The 19,368-nt window shown below is 36.2% G+C and overlaps 2 protein-coding genes and 1 long non-coding RNA gene across 5 annotated transcripts; 2 read left to right on the forward strand and 1 right to left on the reverse strand.

Moving 5' to 3' along the window:
* Positions 1–584: 584 nt before the first annotated feature.
* On the reverse strand, positions 585–6,493 carry LOC138186861 (uncharacterized). Of its 3 annotated transcripts, XR_011175025.1 has the most exons (5): positions 6,113–6,493; positions 5,912–6,048; positions 4,819–5,808; positions 4,602–4,746; positions 585–4,472 (listed from the first exon to the last, which is right to left on the reverse strand). It is a non-coding gene; the product is annotated as an uncharacterized LOC138186861 (long non-coding RNA). The 3 variants fall into 3 exon arrangements; XR_011175024.1 differs by having other exon boundaries at positions 4,602–5,808; positions 6,137–6,493; XR_011175023.1 differs by having other exon boundaries at positions 4,602–5,808.
* Positions 6,494–9,313: 2,820 nt separating this feature from the next.
* Positions 9,314–13,325, forward strand: LOC138187127 (uncharacterized protein PF3D7_1120600). Its single transcript, XM_069127609.1, has 6 exons — positions 9,314–9,473; positions 10,084–11,522; positions 11,904–12,311; positions 12,413–12,504; positions 12,819–13,040; positions 13,102–13,325. The coding sequence occupies exons 1-6, from the start codon at positions 9,360–9,362 to the stop codon at positions 13,323–13,325; spliced, it is 2,499 nt and encodes an 832-aa protein (XP_068983710.1). The 5' UTR covers positions 9,314–9,359.
* An 892-nt stretch (positions 13,326–14,217) lies between these two features.
* On the forward strand, positions 14,218–19,162 carry LOC138187128 (myb-like protein X). The gene is made up of 7 exons (XM_069127610.1): positions 14,218–14,302; positions 14,902–15,029; positions 15,150–15,371; positions 15,478–15,700; positions 16,271–17,884; positions 18,081–18,580; positions 18,690–19,162. The coding sequence occupies exons 1-7, from the start codon at positions 14,218–14,220 to the stop codon at positions 18,981–18,983; spliced, it is 3,066 nt and encodes a 1,021-aa protein (XP_068983711.1). The 3' UTR covers positions 18,984–19,162.
* Positions 19,163–19,368: the final 206 nt, after the last annotated feature.

Raw genomic sequence — 19,368 nt, forward strand, 5'->3', positions numbered from 1 at the left:
ACAAAATTATCTTGCCTTGCGTAAAAGCAAAGCTATTCGATTGTGCAAAAAATTCAATTACGTAAAAAGTGCGTATTGTAATTACTTTAATTGTGGATAATCGACGATCTAACGTATATTGTTGTTTCATCCATGGAGATGGATTTTAATTTGAACGAAGTTGCCGATCAAAATGAAAAATTCCAGGCTTTCAATCATTCGTGACATTCGATATTGTGGGGTTACAAACACCTGAAGAAACAGAAGATTATTTGCAGAAGGAAAATGACACCAAACGATCGGCGGTCCTGTTATTTGCTGACAGTAGCAAAGGTAAAAAAAATGCATTCCTCGAATTAGGACTTGGAATTGTACACATCTAGTCATCGAACAGTTTCTACAAGTCATCGTTTAACATTCCATATCCTTGCACTTGTATGTGTTAACCTATTAACCAGGATGTCCCTTTATTGGAAAAGTATAATAGGGTTCAAAAAAGGTTAATAGACACATAGATAAAGCAAGTCCTTCAGTTTTCTGAGACTCTAAGAATGGATCCGGATGTAATTAAAATATATTGTATACTAATTATTTCGATATTTACAACATTTTTTCACAAGTAATAATTATATTTTCTAAAGGACAAAAGGTTTCAAGTGATGGGTATACAAGATACTTCATTCATTTACGAAGGACGATATAACAAAGTAATACATACGAAAAATATTTGTAAAAAATGTTGCAATATATATTATTTAACTAGAGCAAAGTATCATAAATTTCACACCATTTGTTAATACTTTTACACGAGGATAAAAATTTGGTATCACGTGCTAAAAAGGAATGTAGAATCTGGCAAAAATACGTTTTATTGAGAAATAAGGATATGTGCAGTACCTACTGTGCGTCGTTGATTAATTAGATCTTATACAACAACCTAATACGTATCTAAAAACGAAAAAGTAAGAATAAGAGTAAAAACGGAAGAACTGTCATCGGTGGATGACAAAATGATTAAAATCAATTGGTCAATTTAGAACAGATCGGAATAAAAAGAAACGGAGAAGATAGCAATGACGGATAGGAAAAGACAACGAATAATAGATACGAGAACGATAATGATATGCGGGATTCGGTCAAATAAAATTCAGAATCCTTCCTTCTAAGGGCGAGGTCACCGTGATAGTCTTATCGTTGCTCGCATTGTCGTCAACTAAGCTAGGTGGGGGTCCACGCGATAGCGCAGGAAGTGAAAATGTTATTCAAATTTATGGAAAACTCGTAGCCGATGCAATTTATGGTTGCCTATATCGCGGTGGAATCAGGGAAAATCTATAAACAATAAACGAATCGGAAGTCTCGGGGACGCGCTACAACTTCGCCGCCTCTTCGTTTCGTATCAATTATTTATGAATTTTCCAACGATAGGGAGAACATTGATTCTTCTCACAAAAGCATCACACATAGAACAATAAACGAGTTGAAGTCTCGGGGACGCGCTGCAACATCGTCTCCTCTTCGTTTCGTATCAATTATTTATGAATTTTCCAACGATAAGGAGAACATTGATTCTTCTCATAAAAGCATCACGCACAGAACAATAAACGAATTGCAAGTCTCGGGGACGCGCTGCAACATCGTCGCCTCTTCGTTTCGTATCAATTATTTATGAATTTTCCAATGATAAGGGGAACATTGATGCTTCTCATGAAAGCATCACGTACAGAACTTTTCCCGCTACTTTTTCTTTCTATACTCGTGTACCTTCCCTCTCGATAAAGTCTTACGACGGTACAAAGTGAATTTCAAATATTCATAGTTCGCGATACAATCAATTCGAGACATTGTGTTGGGCGAAAATTATGTAAAGATTGTCTACGTCGAATGTCTATGTCTGGCTGGTTACAGTTAATCAAAGAAATAAATTAATCTTTGTATCGTTACTCGAGAACGAAATCAATGAATTGAAAACAGAATATGTAATTAATAATTAGCTACAATAAATGGTTTTATTCTTGCATTAAACCAATGTTAATAAAAATGTACACTATCAACAAAACTATTATTTCCCGTTAATCGATATATGCTACGTATATTGCCAGAAATGATCATAATTTTTATGTTTTCTGCTTTCACCATTGGGGTAAATAAATTATCACTCGTCTTCGTATTAAACACTAATAATATGTCCTGATTAATCTTGACATTATTAAATATTGAAATTTTGTTGTTTTTCAATTGGAGAATATATCGGACAAATTATATCTTCGTTTAGGTAATTTGTATATCATCGATTATTCTCCACTTCTTATATCGAATTCATTCATCAAATTATCTCCTCCGTATCTCGTCCAGTGCCTCAACATTATGCAACAACGAAGAAGACCGATTCCTCCTTTCGATTGACTCTCCGATCACGCTCGATCGCTACCGTTTTTCTTCCTACTGCGCATCGTAATGGCCAAGTAACTTCTTTCCGTAACTCGCATTCCGTTACAAAGTTACTCCATGTTGCGTGGAAGTGGAAGTGGCTCCAACCTGACATCCTGTCGATTAGTCGATCGGCCAGTCTGTGGTACATCGCATATACAACTATCTTTCTACATCCAGCGCAATTTTTATTTCTATACAACGCTCCTCTGTAGCTTCTAGTATCGTATCACTAATCACTAGAGAATCGACAGAAATTATGAATTCTCTTAAATAGATCGACGATGATACGAAATAAATTTCAATTAACTTTTGAATGCATAATTATCTTTCTGTACCCTTAATAATTTCCAAACAATCTGACGCACTTCTTTTATCGCTAATCCTAGAAAATCGATAAATATATAGATCCTCTTAGATGATTGGTAAATTATAAGGCGCAACATCTCAATCGAATTTTGAATTTTGAATAATCATTTGTGTGTCTTGTACGCGATAGTTTTCAGGTGAAACGAAGCTCTTCTTTCATCACTAATCGTAGAAAATCAATAAATTGATGGATCTCATTGCGTAATCGGTAGGCGATGACTGAAACATTTCGTTAGAAATTTTCCTTGGCCTACAAAGTTGACGAGTTTTGTCTTAGATGACACGTTGTCATAGGTCGTCGGATAGTTTATTAGACTTGCTGATCGTTTCGGCTTGATTATGATTTAACACGTGTTTTTCATAATTTATACTAAATTGCACCATGCCCTTAAAATGATGACAGGGTTAGATTGTCATAGGTCAGCTGACGACTGATTATACTTGCTAATTGTGTTTTTCGTCATGCTCGCTTCACCTTGTGACCAATCGTCAATATAGTTGTCTTCGGTACACGTGGATGCCTTCGAGCTTTTCGATTACTCAGTTATACGATCGTAAAACTTTGTTGCATCAGATCGGTGCGAAAGGAAGCGTCGGCTTCCTTTGCTCGTGCCACCTTGCGCGTCAACAGACATTCAGGAGGAATTACTTCACTTTTTTCCTGTTACAAAACCAAAACTAGAAATCATTTTACATGGAAAATTCATTTTCGTTACCACGAAATAAATATTTTGTGTCGTCACCATTTACACTTGTCGGTTATAAACACTTATTAACTGTACTCGTTACACTAATACCGCAGATAATATTTAACAATTATTTCCCAACAAAATGCTCTTTTTATCGGGTTCTATGTATCTCATTTTTTCATCAAATTTTTATAATCATATGAAATACCATGTGTATATTAATATACATAATTAATTAGTACATGAATGTTATGAGTGTGCCGATACTTCCTATTCTGTAACCTCGACAATGCAGTCCCGTTTTATAGTGATAATGAAATTTCAAAATACTCGGTATAACTCGCATAATATATTCATAGAAGGTGTGAAATACTGCCGCGAACCTGTGTATTATAATATATAATTTTCCCTAAATTTCTTTGATAAATTTTTTACAATGCATAACTCTGAAAGATTGTATAATTTCCAAAAAATTCCCAAGGAAGAGATTTAAGACTAATGTATTTTAGAGGCGACTAAATTTGTCTGCGAGACACGACGTGACCATGACCTCGAGGATCGCCCATCACGCTCCCCGAGATCCCCGTTTTGTGTACCAACAGCCAGAGATCGAGACGGATCGAGCAACTCGTACGGATCACGATTCGAATGCATTATGTAATTGACGGCTTCCGTTTTCTTCCTCCATCATGGCTGACCTGTCTTTGTCTCGCTCAGCTCATCGTGTACATTTTTGAAAAGCAAAATAGCAGTGGGTGGTCGGCTGCTTCTGCCTTGAGAATTAAGGTTCACGCGTCTAGGATGGAGGAGGCGGAATCGTATTTGAATACGCTTTGAATCCGCTATCGGTCGTGAACGATTCCTAGACTATTGGCAATTCGTCTATTTAAAGAGACCATAGAGAAAGGATCCATCGATCGCGTGGATGCCCAACTTGCCTTTTAAAATGCCGTTTCGATGTCAGCTGATCGCTGATGTGGTTTTTTTCCACGTCCAGGCCAGTATCTAATAAAAATGGAACCATCAGAACGACGAAGATAACCAATCAGTAATTTTTCATAATATTTTAGATTCCTATCTGTCACGATGATTAGACGATATTTTTATTAATAATAATAATAATAATTCACTTACCCAGGGGAGTCTTGGAAATGAAAATCTTTTTCAAGTACAATGTACTGATAAACATGCATACTGAAACCCAAATATCTTAATAAATTAACAAATATGTTAATTTTTACAGTTTCATAGATCCTTAAGGATGCGATGTTGTGGACTTCTAAAATTGGATGGAACAAAAGTAAAACAAGAATAGTAACAAAATAGATCAAAGGCAAAGAATAAGACGTACGTGGTATCACTGTTGGTACAGTTACTGGACCTGAACAGGTACGTTTATATGAATCACTTGTGAAATTAGCGAATTTTTACGAAATATTAACCGATATAATTTTACTATAACTTGTAATTTCTTGTTTGACAGTGGACGTTACCAAGTATTTCAAATACGAATTAAGGACCAGGAAAGCGTTATACGTTTAACAAAAGATTAATTTGATTAAACGATAAGATTCTTCTGCTTTAAAATTTTTAACGAAATTCGACAATATTCGTCGCCACATTTTGAATTAATCCTCGATCATCAGACGAGAGGAAATCGCCGGAAGATGGGATGGGATCGTCAACGAGATTTCTTCAAAATCAAGGTCGCAACGATACCCATCGAAAAGTAAATTTAACCACGATTGAATATTTTTATCGGCTCGCCTCTTGAAATTCTAATATGTCTCTAGGCTTTTAATCCTCTTAGTTCTCTTTCTCCCTCTTTGGATGCTTCAATAATTCAACAGCCGGTTCGAATCTTTCGCCGTTATTCCGCTCGCTAATCATCTTTCGACGAAGGCCGAACAATCGTCGGAAGAGTGTCAATCTCGAAGAAATTATTTCTAAGGAAAAGAAAGCAATATAGAATTGGTTTTTCCGACTTCTATGGATATGAAGAGTTCCCTGGTTGTTACTAAAACATAGACGTTGCGCCAGAACCGATACAGCATCGGAAAAAAGTGATTGAAAGCTAGGTGAACTCGGTTTAGAAGTGCTAGACGCTTGATCGTCGAGGTCATGGTCACGCGCCGGCTCATGAAAGCTAATGGACGTGACTAAAAATTATTTTCCAGTCATTGAATCGCTTTACCGGAACGAAAATCTTTGTCCACGCTCGAAATATGTTACCATTTCATCCATGATACTTCTGGTGTCTGCTTAACCGCTTATCTTACGATTCTTTGATAGCTAGTTAGTCCTTTCGAGACTAATGGAACGATACGTCTTGAAATAATTCCTGAAAAGATCGGTAAATTGTTTCAATTCTTTTTACGTCACTGAGATTGTTGGATATACGATTATATGATAAATGGTGTTAAATATTCTGTTTTAAAAATTACATTTGACCTATTTTTTCAAATTGCGGTAAATCAGTCTAGGTTAACATATAGTCGTCACTATCGACACTGTATACGAAAAATTCCTTTCGAGAGAGTAAAACGAGTCTTATCTATTTGCTATCGTAACGCTGTGTCAACTGCAAAATATTAGAACATTACGTATAATGTGTATTTTACTTACTTACTGAAGAATCGAAGCACCTTTTCTACTTAAGCTTTTCTTACAAGCAATCATTCTTAAAAATTCATTGATCGATCGTTCTATTAATCGGTCTTCTAATAATAATCCAGATTCAACTATAGAACATGACTTTATCAAGTTTGAATTATAATCAGCGACACGGATGTTGAATGCCATCTGTTAAAATACAAATGAAGTCACATCAACTTGAGAAGTCAATCGAACGTGTCATTTTTCTTCCAAGATCACTATGCAAGTACTATTCGATTTTTTAAATTATAGTCGACGATAGATAGCGCAATATCGATTCATCGAAAACTTGATATGAAAGTGGCACTGCTATCGGTAGAAGCAAAAGTGTCCTATTACGCGACGTCAAGTACACGTGTAACTCCCTTGTAATCTTCTCAACTTTTTGTGTCAGCAGATGTGAAAACGTAGCAGAAACGCTATCTATCATAAATGCACCGTCATTAACGGTTAAACGGAATGTAGTCATGCGTATTTTCGGACAGGAAACCGCAATATGGTTTCCTAATCAGCAATCGTTGACTTTTTCAACGCAACGCGAATATTTTTAATTCTTTCAATTCTTTCATAAAGCACGCGAAATTTTATGGCTCCGATTATTCGTATTTCGACTATTTAGAAAAGTTCTGTCCACTTTCGAATACGTGGAATTTCAAAAATCATATAACGATATTCAAAGTTGATTCAACGGTAGTAAATTGTTTGAAAAGTTGTCCTACTTTTTTTCTACATGACAAAATGGCAAATTTTATATATTGTATATAGTATAGTAATCGACATGTTCCTAATGACCTTTGAAAAAATTGGTCTTTGTAAAAAATATATTTAGAATACTATAACACTCGCTACTGTCGTGTTCTCGAAAATAAAGCTTTCTTTCTTCAGAAGATATCGTAAAGGAATAAACGAGCTTGTAACAATAAAGAAAAAGGAACGATTTTGCTATAATACAAAATGTTTGAAAAAACTACGGAAATTTTGTTTCTATTTAAAACGTCAATAAACCTAATCAGAATAGCAACTTCGTCTTTTAAACATAACTCGTACTTATTACGATGATCCAGACGATTGAGACGACGCGACGTTCCATTTATGGAGTTGTTTTTATCATTGTAAGGATATCAAAATGTATAAGGACTTCGATTGTTGCCCAGAAAGCTGCCGAATAGATGTCACTGGTTCGATTGCATACAATCTAACGCCGAGTATCTAATTTCCACATGTTTCGAGATAGCGACGGCAGGCTACGAAGAAAACTGCGCAGGACGGCGCGACTGTGAGAAAAAGGAGGGATGCTTCGAATATGGAGCTGTGGTGCAATTTCCCGTTTCCGTCGACCCTGTGGCGAGTTATCTACCTGCCGCCGCAAGAACGAAATCTGGTATGCATCGTATGTATACGATGACACACAGAACTCTGCTGCCTTACCTCTCTTGGAAAATATCCAGGGAAGTAATCGATTATTCAATTAAATATTTTCCTCTTATCCCACGGAATAAAATTTCTTTTTTTTTAAATTGTATATAGTAATTCGGTAAACTCTTGAAAAACAAATTTATGTTTGTGATTCGATGTAACATAAAATTGCCAAGGAATATTTCAAACGAATAAATAAAAGGGAGTGACGAATCTCTGATGAGAAAATCTGGTGCAAGCAAGAAAATTCAAAATAAAAATCAGAGGATTTTTGTGATTTCACTCGTGTAATGGTATACTCCATAGAAAGAAATAAACGAAAACTTCTGTATGTATTTAACAATCTTCCTATGTGTTCACTAGTTTTTAAGATACTTAGGTAAAGTAGGTTTTTTAACCCTCATTCTGAAAGCTGCTGAATCAGACGATATCTATCCATAAGATATTTAAAATAAGAATAAATAACCGAAGCAGTTAAACAGTAATAAAATTGATACTTACCTAAACATTCTTATCATAAACATAACTAAATTACATAACACGCTTCAAGAAACTTATTACAAACTTCCATAAACGTTATGATTAAAATTAACAATTATGTAGTAACTTATGAATAGATGAAAAAAAAAGAATGGAATCTAAATACGTCTTGTTGCATATTGCATGTATTCTATACATTTACACATCTTCAAATTTACCATCGTCGCGTAAAAATCCGTAGTCTACTTATGAATCAGAATGTATCCATTTGAAATGGATAGAGAAGCGATCGAGGGTGTGTTACACTTACAAGGAAGTGCTCGAATCCCGAGAAGAAGAGAAATTGCTACAAATGACGAGTCTGTCGATCGAGTAAAAAGCGAAATCCCTATGAACAGGATGGAAAGAGGCGACGCGCCGACCACTCGAACTTAGGCTAGCTGCGTAGAAAGACGTGTCTTGGTAAGTAGACGACCGGGAATCGCCTTGAGGGAAAAAAGAGGATGCGGGTCGACTTGCTGAAAGCCTCGCGGCCGAGCCGATTTCCCGTTTCCATCGATCCCGATTCGTCGCGACGCCTGCGAATCGACGTTCAGCCTTTTCCGTTGAATTATGTTGATAGCATTCATTCTCGAGCATCATCGCCGGCTTGCAACCGAGTGGAAAAACAAGTGCCATCGAGGGGGGCATCTAGACGCAACAAAAGCAAAGCGAGATATGCGAGGAATAGATAGGAGATCGAGATACCCTATAAACAATATGGATAAACCATGGCCCTTTGCAATCCTACAATCTTTTGTTTTGGTTTGTTAATTGATACGTTCACCAGTATTATAACAAAGTAGCATGTGACTATTCGTCCTTTCATTCCTATTTTGCAACGAATGATTTGAAGGTAATACGCGATATTTAATTAGAATATTTTCTGCAAGCATGAGCTTCTGAGGCTTCGACGATGACGTTTAGTGACACATTGAAGAAAACCAGTCCAGTGTAGTGCAGTAGGACTCCCTTATCCGAATAGAAGAAAATAAATTAATTTAATTAATTTATCGGACTATGAAAGTTGACGAAGGAAGTGAACGAAAGTAGAGGTACAGATTACTGTATCGATAAAGAGACATTCAATTAGAATGAAACAATCTGAATTGCGTAGAACGTCGCAACAAATATCGATCAAACGACACCTAGGCAACGAATACTGTTGAGGAGAGTCTTTTGCATGTTCGAGGAGTCATGTTGAAATATACTTACGTGAAAACTTTCGTTTAAGAAACTAAGTACTTACGTCGGATCTTTGCTTCTGTATCGTGAGTACTAAGTTCACAAGGACGTGGCAAAATGCAGGAAGCGTGCGATTTTCAAGTCACTTTGGAGAAGAAACTATCGGTTGAAACCAGGCTCGACGCTGTAGCAAGTAGTACCAATTTGTCTGAAACAGAAATGAAAAAATCGGTTAGAATCTATTCTCGTAATCACTTCTTTGGTAATATTACTTTAATTCAACGCACAGGAGAAAGTGACAAGTTGGCGTGATAAAAGGAGAGGTTAACTCTCAAATATTATACCGCGAAATACAGTGGCTTGGAAAAATATATAAAATGTATAAAAATGGTATGCATACATTATGCGTATTGTACGAAACATTTTGAAATTTTGTTGGCACTGTAACGAAGTACGACTATCGTGATTATATTATTAAAGTTTGAAACCAATTTGAAGATGTATATAGAAGTTAGAAAACATAGCGTCTCGTTACAGCGCTAACGAGTTTTCAAAATGTTTTATATAATATACACATAAAAAGTTTCCAGGAGTGTCCAAATTTTTCGTGAGTCACTGTATCTCGTCCGTGGTTGCGTAGCGATTAATTACGAACCTAAATGAATGACACGTTTAGCAAATGAGCAGCACGATTCATTAATATTATCTAAATTTTTACCTGCACCACTACGATTCTCAGTTAGTCATATAAAACTAAAAGCAGTTTATCTTCCAATTTAATTGTAAGAATATCGCGTTGTTTCATACTTCAGAAAATCAAATTACCAATTTTTTTTCAAAGATACCAGAAGATTCATCGGTGGACTTCGAAGTTCTATCCACCTCGTCATCCGACGTTCTCACAAAAATTACTTTAGAATCGTTGAAAAACGAAAGCACATCAGACGACCAAGCGAATAAATCAACCCTCGACTCTATACCGGAAGTCGATAACGAGGACGACTCCAATTGGTTGTCGTATTTCGATTGTAACGCGATCTTCGACGTAACCTGTGAAAATCTGTCTTATTACAATTCGACGAAAGCTGAAAAAGACAGTGATAGCGATATGGATGACACTTTGACTTTTGACGATGCTGAAGAAGGTGAATCTATCACTCTGGACGAAAACGATAGTTGTTGCACCAGGTCTTATCGCCAGCGATCGTTTGAAGAAGTTTGTGAAAAGAAGCTTGACAGACTTGACCAAATGACAGATAATAACCATCCCACTGTTGTCTCTGATAAAATTTCTTTGATCGAGATAAATCGCGAACGAAATATCTGCAAGGAGACTCATCAAGATATTGCAAGCAAAAACGATAAAAATGGAAATAATATCGACTGTGATTCAGAAAATCAAACGATCGATGATCGAACTAAGGAAGTAAATATAGAAATGGAGGAGTGTGAAAAACGTATGGAAAATCAGAAACATGATTTTGTTCATATCAGTAACGAAGAACTGACCGAAGAAGCGACCAAGATGTCAGACAGTTCACATTTTTTAAGCGACTGGGATGATGAAGACGAAAGAAATTTGGTTTATTCTTCGCCTAATGTGAATATTTCTGCTTATTTTAAATTTAGAGATAGTATGAAAGAACCTAAATTTGAAGCAACTTTGGAACAACCAATTTCCATATTTTCGAATAAAGAAAATAAAGAGCCATTGCTTTTGGAAGAAATTGTCGGAGAATCTACCGAAAATGATAAAAAAGCGACAACGAATGAAGTAGAAGATCAATCTACGAAAGAATCAAAATCGGTAGAAGATTTGGTAACAAATTTTACGGAAGATGTACGTTCAAGTCAAGGACAGGGAATGAAGTTCGTAGAATTGGGTTCTCCGGAAGAATATTTAGAAAAATTGGCAGAGATCACGGAAGCAGATTGTCCAAAATCCGAGGAGGAAGTTCAGGAAAAGTTGAGAAAGATCGCCGAGGGGAAAGCAAAGATAGAAAATAGGAAAAACGAGGCTTTGAAGGATCTGACTGTTGAATTTAACGAGATCGAGAAGCTTGTTGCAGAAACGAAATCTATCGAACAGTATAATAGCGAATCTGACGAAAGTCTAGACGAATCGAAGGAAGAGGATGGCATAGAGATGCCTTTGACGAAAGATCAAGTAGCTGAAAGTTTTAAGATGAAGAATACTCAAAAGGATATGAAAGACGAGGAGAAACGTCGTGCAGAATCGTTGCAAGAATGTCTGCAAGTTATTCCAAGAGACCCAGAAGAATTTATACAAGACGAAGTTGAAGGGAAAGCGGAGGTAGAAAATAGGAGAAACGAGATCTTCAAGGAGTTAGCGATGGAATTTAATGAGATTGGAAACCTTTTCGTGAGAGCAAAGAATATTGAAAGTCTTAATAGCCAACCTAACAAAAATCCGAACGACGGTATCGAGATTCCTTTGATCGAAGAAGATCAAGTAGCTAAAAGTTTTAAATTCATAGATAGCCAAAATGACGTGAAAAATGTGGCGGAACAGTGTGTAGAATTTTTAGATGAGTGTCTTCAAGGTATTCCAAAAGAAGGAGCTGGAGAATCTACTGAAGACGAAGGTACGTCTAAAATTGAAGAAAACGTAGGAAATATCGAGGGAAAAATTGAAGAAACTTTAGAAGATATTGTTGAAGAAAAGCTTGTGGGAAATTTTAAAAATATTTCTAAAGAAAAAGTCGAACAAAAGCTTGAAGATACTATGGAAGAAGAGACTATTAAAAAAATTATTGAAGATAAAATTGTACAGAATCTGGAAAATATTGTTGAAGAGAAAAGTGTAGAAAATGTTGAAAATATTACCGAAGAGAAAATTGAAACTGACGATGCTGTCGATAAATCAGGAACTTCGAAAGAAACTACTGGTGATACAAAATCAACGTCAGAAACGGCGATCAGAGGAATTGTCCAAGATATTATCGAAGACACAGAAGACTCGATTTTTTGGCAATTCTACAAACAACCGGAGAGAACGTACATAAAAGGAAAAGTTTACGATTTCGACCCCAAGAAACACGGTGTCAGGTACAGTTGCAAGAGCAATGCAATTTGTAAATGTACTTATATCTATGATTTTGCGATATGGTAATTTGATGTTTGGTGAAGTAAATGGTAATTGATCGCAGGATGACAGAGGAGTTTTTGAAGAAGCACTGCAAAACGAATAAACTGTACCAAACCCCTCATCTGAATGACGTACTTTATCTTCATTACAAAGGTTAATCTTATACAAATAATTAAAAATTCCGACGTGAAAAAATGTTGAATTTTACGTTTCCACTTTATATACAAACATTACTATAAATGTGCAGTAAAAAGGAGCTTTATCGCGTGCTTCTCGTACTAAAATTATTAAAATTATTTTTATCACATCATGCGTGTATCAAAATTAATAAAATCTCGATAACAAAGAAATATATCCCTATATATAAAAGAAGAAATATCTTACAAAATTCTTGAGAAATCTAAATAAAGTTTTAAATATCTTTAAAAATTATAATGTTTCTTTTACATCAGGAAGGTTTCTTTCAGGTTTCTCATTCATCGAGAATCTGGAGAAATACACAGGCCTAAGATGTCTATGGCTGGAGAACAACGGTATCCGTGAGATCGCGAACCTGGAGAATCAGAGCGAGTTGAAGTGTCTTTATCTCCATAACAATTTGATCAATAAAATCGAGAATCTCGAATGGTTGACGAAGCTAGACACTTTGAACCTCTCGCACAACACTATACGGAGGATCGAGAATCTCGGTGATTCGAGTCGACGCTGGTATCCTTGATGACCTTGACCTTGACGTGCCTCTGCTTTCAGATAGCCTCAAGTTCCTGAATACTCTAAACCTGTCGCACAACTACTTACAAGATACCAATGACATTGAGCACCTCCGATTGCTGGATAGCCTCTCGGTACTGGATATTTCTCACAACAGGATAGACACCGACGAAGTCGTTAATGTGAGTCCGTTATGTTTCCTCAATCGTGTGGCTCTGGCGTCACTTCGACGGCTGCTTCAGGTGTTCATGGGACGCCAGTGATGTAATTTAATGTTTTACGAAAGTGGTCGCGCGTTTTGTAACACAAACGATCTCGAGTAATTTTTTTTCTTCCTTCTTTTTTCTATATATTGGAGACACCTAGAGCAGATTGAGTAAACGAACAGCAAACACATGGAATTTTATGACTGGTTACGTTTCGCGTGAGATTTATGAATAATGGGTTGAAGAATTTTTGTCGAGAACATGAATTTCGAGTTTGTTTAGATTTGTGAGAATGAATAGTACAATTTTACACTTAAATTATGGGGACATGGGAAAACAAATGTCAAATTTTGTAATATATGTAAGTTTCAGGAAAATTGGTGTCTGGGAACATTAATTGCGAATTTCTTTTTACATAGATTGTAGAAATATAGATCTGAAGGAAATAAATTGGAAGGCTTTCTTGTATAGATTTTGCGAAATTTCTTGTATGTATAAATTTTAAGAATTTAACTACTTGGAGAAATAAGATATAAACTTGCTATGTAAAATTTAGAAATATTGTGGAATATAGATCTAAGAAAATAAATTGCTAATTTCTTTACTCAGATCCTAGGAGATATGAAAGAATTGCGCGTGGTATCTTTGATGGGCAACCCAATTCTAAAGAAGATCAGATTGTATCGTAAGACCATGATCTTGAAGTGTAGAAACCTCAAGTATCTTGATGACAGACCTGTATTCCCAAGAGATCGTGCCTGTGCAGAAGCTTGGTAAGTGACGATTAATTTGAACAATCGTACTTGATAATGATATTTTTCTTTTAAATCGATCAGAGCTTTAAATTTAGAAATGATACAATTACTCGTACTATAATACTTTCTACGGAGGAATGAAAATATAGAGTCGATGTAGTGTAACAAGCTAACGAAACTGTTACGAAGACAGGATGCGAGGAGGACCCGAAGAAGAAGCAGCTGAGAGGAAACGCTGGATCGAGGCGGAGCAGAAGAAAATCAATGATAGCGTGCAAGGTGAGTAAAAATCGAAAGGTAGATGATGTATAGGACTTGTTTGGCTCCTGAACGAAACGGTCGCTCTCGATTTTTTCGAACTTTTTCATTTCTGCACGAAAGACGCTTTCCGAACCTTGAACACTCAGCCATCATCTTCGCGATCTTTCTTTTGAAGCTAACGACGTTTAAATATAATACATACTTGGACTTTACTAACAAAACTACATACTTTCAAGATACAATAGAAAAACTTTCCACTACTATAAAAGTAACATAACCATCGTAAATTTTAATCATGTATTTATGTAATGAAAATACAAAATCAACAAAAAGACGCAGATGATCGATTTAGCTTCTAAGGGGTTCGCCTATAACCGATGACTTGTAAAATTAGTTTAATTGTGCAAAACGGTCAAGCACTTGATCGACGCTTGTAATATAATTTCATTAATTTTCTCTATTTTTCTTTTCTGTTAACTGATTTGACAAACAAGTGGCCCAATTACATGTCGCTCGACAAGATCGTATAAACTGTGATCTAGCGTAGTTGCAAACTTATCTAATCTGTTATCCATTGAATGTCTGTTTACTTGTGGATCTGCGCCCGCCCTCGAAAGCCCTGATAAACAAAAGGAAGCTGTACAAACCGGTCGGGACGTCCGAAAAGGAGGCGGAGGATAAGAAGAAGACGAAGGAGGACGAAGAAGTAGCCACGACCACGCTTGTCTGCACGAGCGACGAACTGGTAAGAACTAGTTTTGTCAAGGTCTGATACAGAATTCGTGCTTCGAATAATATCGGTCCCATCCACTATTTGATCATTCACCACGCAAAACCCCTTACGCCGGCTTGATCAACGTTCAAGCTCAACTTGGAGAAGAAGAAAAAGTCGGATGGTACCTCATCCTCCAACAGCTCGTCCGCGTCCTCGTCATCGGACGAAGAGGTGGAGAACGCCGAGGTGGAGGATGATGGAACTGGGCAAAAAGGAATCGAGAAAAGTGACGGAAGGAGGCCAATGGCGGAGGAAGGAAGAACAGCCTCCGGCGATCTTGGCAAGGAAATTTTGTTACCCTGGAAAACACAGGTACGTATATATTATATTGCATATTAATAATAGTAAACTTCTGTCTTCTAACATTCTACGTTCATTGACAATTTTTTATATTCTTGGATTGTATATTTTTCTGAAGGTCACGACACGTAAGGAGCCGAAACAGTTAGTAGAAGAGATTGAAGAAACGAAAGAATACGTGGCAGGAGACGCAGAACGGAAAAGGTTCGGGACGAAAATTTTGGACGATCAACGATGTAGCGACGATCTACCAGGTGGTTATTCTGTTGGAAGAGAACTGGCCCATTACGAGAAACTTGTCCCGGAGACGACCAACGAGACCGAAATTACTCCACCGTGCTGTAAGCAGGGGAAGAACGACGATAGTAAATTACACACCAATTCCGAATACGATTACCGCGACAAGAAACACTTGGTTGAAAGTCACAAAACGTTTCGAGGATGCTCTCTTTGCTTGGGCCCTTTCGATAGTATAATATCAGTGAAATTTTACGAGTCACAAATCGTCATAAGTTTTTACAAATCCAGCTTGACATGCTCGAAATTGGTAAACAATGGATAAACCGCAAATTCATACCTATATGCTTTGTGTTTTTGTGTATTACGTACATTCTATGCATTCTTGCGCTTCTTAATTTCCCATAAATACAGAAACATCCGAAGTTTACAAATTACCAATACAAACATATTTCCTTATGTAATCGCAACAAGTTACAGAACGTAGTAACAAAACAAATGAAATTTTACGAATCGTTCAATGGTTCTATTCAATGTAAAATTGTAAAAGATGAATCTATAACCTACAATTTGTTAATTACCGATTTACTAATATTATTAATCAGTAAGTTATTCTGCAACATAATCTTTGTGACTAACAGTAGATAATTGCTAACGTCCTATTCTCATTTTAGCTGAAGAAAAATCATTTAAGGATTCGTCGGTTTGTTGTAATATTTTGGACTGGTCGAATGGCAGAAACAAGAAAGAAGAGAATATCGTAAATGACATGAAGGATAAACCTCTGTGTAAAGATATCCTGGACAATTATCGTAGAAAAGATGAACCACATCCTTTAACCAGTCAACTGAGTAGCATCAGAGAAGACATGAAAGAGTTCTGCGCTGATGTGGATAAATTTATTGAAGACAATAAGATCGTTTTCAAAAATGGCGAAGTAAAAAGACTGTGGGGTGAGAAAGAGGAAATTAACGCTGGAATCAAATCTGATAAAGATAATGAAGAAAAAGGAAAGGATTCGTCGAATAAAGCAAAAGATTTTAAATGGTGGAACACGAAGGAGAGAAAGTTAAAAGTTAAGGAGATTTTGAAGAGTAGAGAAGAAGAAAGTAAAAGATCGAAGAATGTTAAAAAGATCGAAATTATCGAGGACGTGGCAGAAAAAATCTCAGAAGCTTCAAATAAAGAAGAAACTAAAGAAAATAAGGAAGTTTCGTCTTCGCAAAGTGTCTACGATTTATTAAATCTAAAAACGTGTCCTACGATTCTATTGAGCAATGTAAAATCTTATCCTAGAAATGAAGATGCTTCTATGTTATGCGAATCTGCCAAGAAAGAAGGCAACGAAGATCGTTCCTCGGGTTTGTTCAATTCTCTGTTCAACGAGATGGAGTATAGAGATTCGAGCAACAAGCGTGAAAAAATATCAAAGTCCATTAGCTCTCACGAATTGCTGACTTTAGAAGAAGCAGAGGAAGCTGTCGAGGAAACAGCACGGTCATCCAGTTGTACTGATATAATTCTTTCAGATCAAGAGAATTTTCAAAACAAATCTGTTGCTATAGAAATTACGGGTGCAGATCCTGTGAATGCCACATTGCTCGATGACGACGAAGAATCAGAGAGTGAATCTGTGAAAACTGTAATTAACAATTATGAAGAAATTAACGAGGAAGAAGATACACGAACAAATATCGCAAAAGAAAATAATTCTGAATGTGTTTCTGATAATTCAAACGTTACTGGAGCGCAAAACAAAATGCAACAGCTAGATACCACGTTCAACGGTACTATAATATCTTCGAGCGTTGAAAAGTCTAGTCAATCGTCTAAATCGCATAAAAGATCGCGAGATTGCGAATATTTGGATGTAGTCAGCAAAAAATCTCATCTAATCGAAGAAGTGGATATTGAAAAAGACAGGAACGATGGAAGAACGACTGGTGAAGTGTTTGAAAAGTGTAGACGGCATTTCATGAAAGAGGCAAAGAAGTTTGTACAAAAGGAATCGCCTCTGATCAACCAGTGCATAGAAAGCTTGATAACAAATAGAAATTCAGAGGGAAATTGGAAGATACAGAGTAGTCAAGAGGATTTCTTAAGTTTTACAACTGCGAACTTAAACCCTGATTTTCGTTGTGGGAAAAATTCGGTTAATTCGGAGGAGAAAATGATTTCTTCGCGTGAACAATCTCACGTGAAGCCGAAAAGCATTTCGAGTGTTCAAAATTTCGAAGATGATCGAGCAAGTAGGAAAAAATCGGATTCGTGTACTGATCGACGATCAGGTAAACGTTAATCCTCTGTCTTATAATTTCCACGTTATTTAACTTTTTATGTCGTGCGCCGTGTCAATTTTAGTCGATATTACAAAGCAAACAAAAATTAAAGTTATTATAATATAGTTATAGTTATATTAAATTATAAAGTAAAATATTAAAAAATCTCAAAACTCCCTACATTTCAGAAACGATTTTATTTCAGAAATGGAATCGATTACCCAGCTTCTAAACCAATCTCATAGCACCGAGAAGCATTCGTCAAATATATGTACTGATCTCTACCAAGAATTTTGTAATCATTTGGATCAGATGAACAATAAAAGAAAGCTTCTAATCGAGCCAGATTTCGTAAAAAATAGCAGAGCAATTGGCAACGAACAGACAGACGACCTTCTATCGTCAAGGGAGACCAAACAATCGAAAGAAGAACAAACAAAACCGTTGATCGAGGAGATTTCAGGAAATTCAACAAACGTAGACGAATTAGAAAAACTTGAAGAACTATCTGTTCATCTCGAAGATCTTGGAATGGACGCAGCGTTTAAGGATAAGATATTAAAGAGCATAAGTGCTCCAAAAACCGAGGAGCAGAGAAAAAGAGCAAAAAGGTCGGCCGAGAAGTTGATGAAGACTTCCAGAGAAGCAATGGCGAAAGGAAAATCTTTGCTAGAACAGTCTTCCCCTGTCAGTAATCAGAACAAGGTTAGTAATGAAAACTAGTTTCAATTTTATATTCTTACCTTCGTTGATTTCTTTTCACTTTGTTACAACAATTTGCATTTCTATATTAACGAGATAATGTTATTTTTAGGATCTTGATCATAGTAGGAGATTTTTCATGAACCTGTTAGCAGAGGATTTGGAGGAAAATAAGCATAAGGACGTTGATCCCACGAAGAGTATCGATGACAAATCTGAATCAGGTTCAATCACCGAAACAGTTTCAGATATTTCGAAGAATACTGTCGTAAAAATAGAAGAAGCTGCAAGATTATCGTCGGTTGATAATAACAGGAGTCAGGGTAGTGAAATTCTTGATACAAGGAGAGAAAACGTTGGTAGAGCGAGGAAAAGTTTGGAAATGCAGATGGTTCAGGAAAACTGAAGGAAGATCGAAACTGAAACACACAAAGCTTTGAGAAAATGTTAGTATTTAGAAAAAAGAAAATCTAAAAATAATTGACTTTTCATATACCATGAAAGAAGAAAAAAAAATCGTAGACTCTGTAAGTTAAGTTGTACGACTGTATTTCTGTTACTTTGTATTCAAGTAAACGAATTATTACGTTCCAACTATTCGTGCATCGAAAAAAAGCCACGAGTCTAAAAATCAGATTTCGATCCATCTCTAAAAAGAAAAAAGAAAATATGGTAAACATTTCACGAGAAGAATAATCTAAACGATGGATAGCAAAGTTAGACGGACCTTCTACTACGTACACTTTATTTTTTTTTGTCCACACTCACATCAATTATATAATAATAATAAC

This window comes from Bombus flavifrons, chromosome 14 (genome assembly GCF_040668555.2).
Source record: "Bombus flavifrons isolate JBK064 chromosome 14, iyBomFlav1_principal, whole genome shotgun sequence".
NCBI classification, from domain to species: domain Eukaryota; kingdom Metazoa; phylum Arthropoda; class Insecta; order Hymenoptera; family Apidae; genus Bombus; species Bombus flavifrons.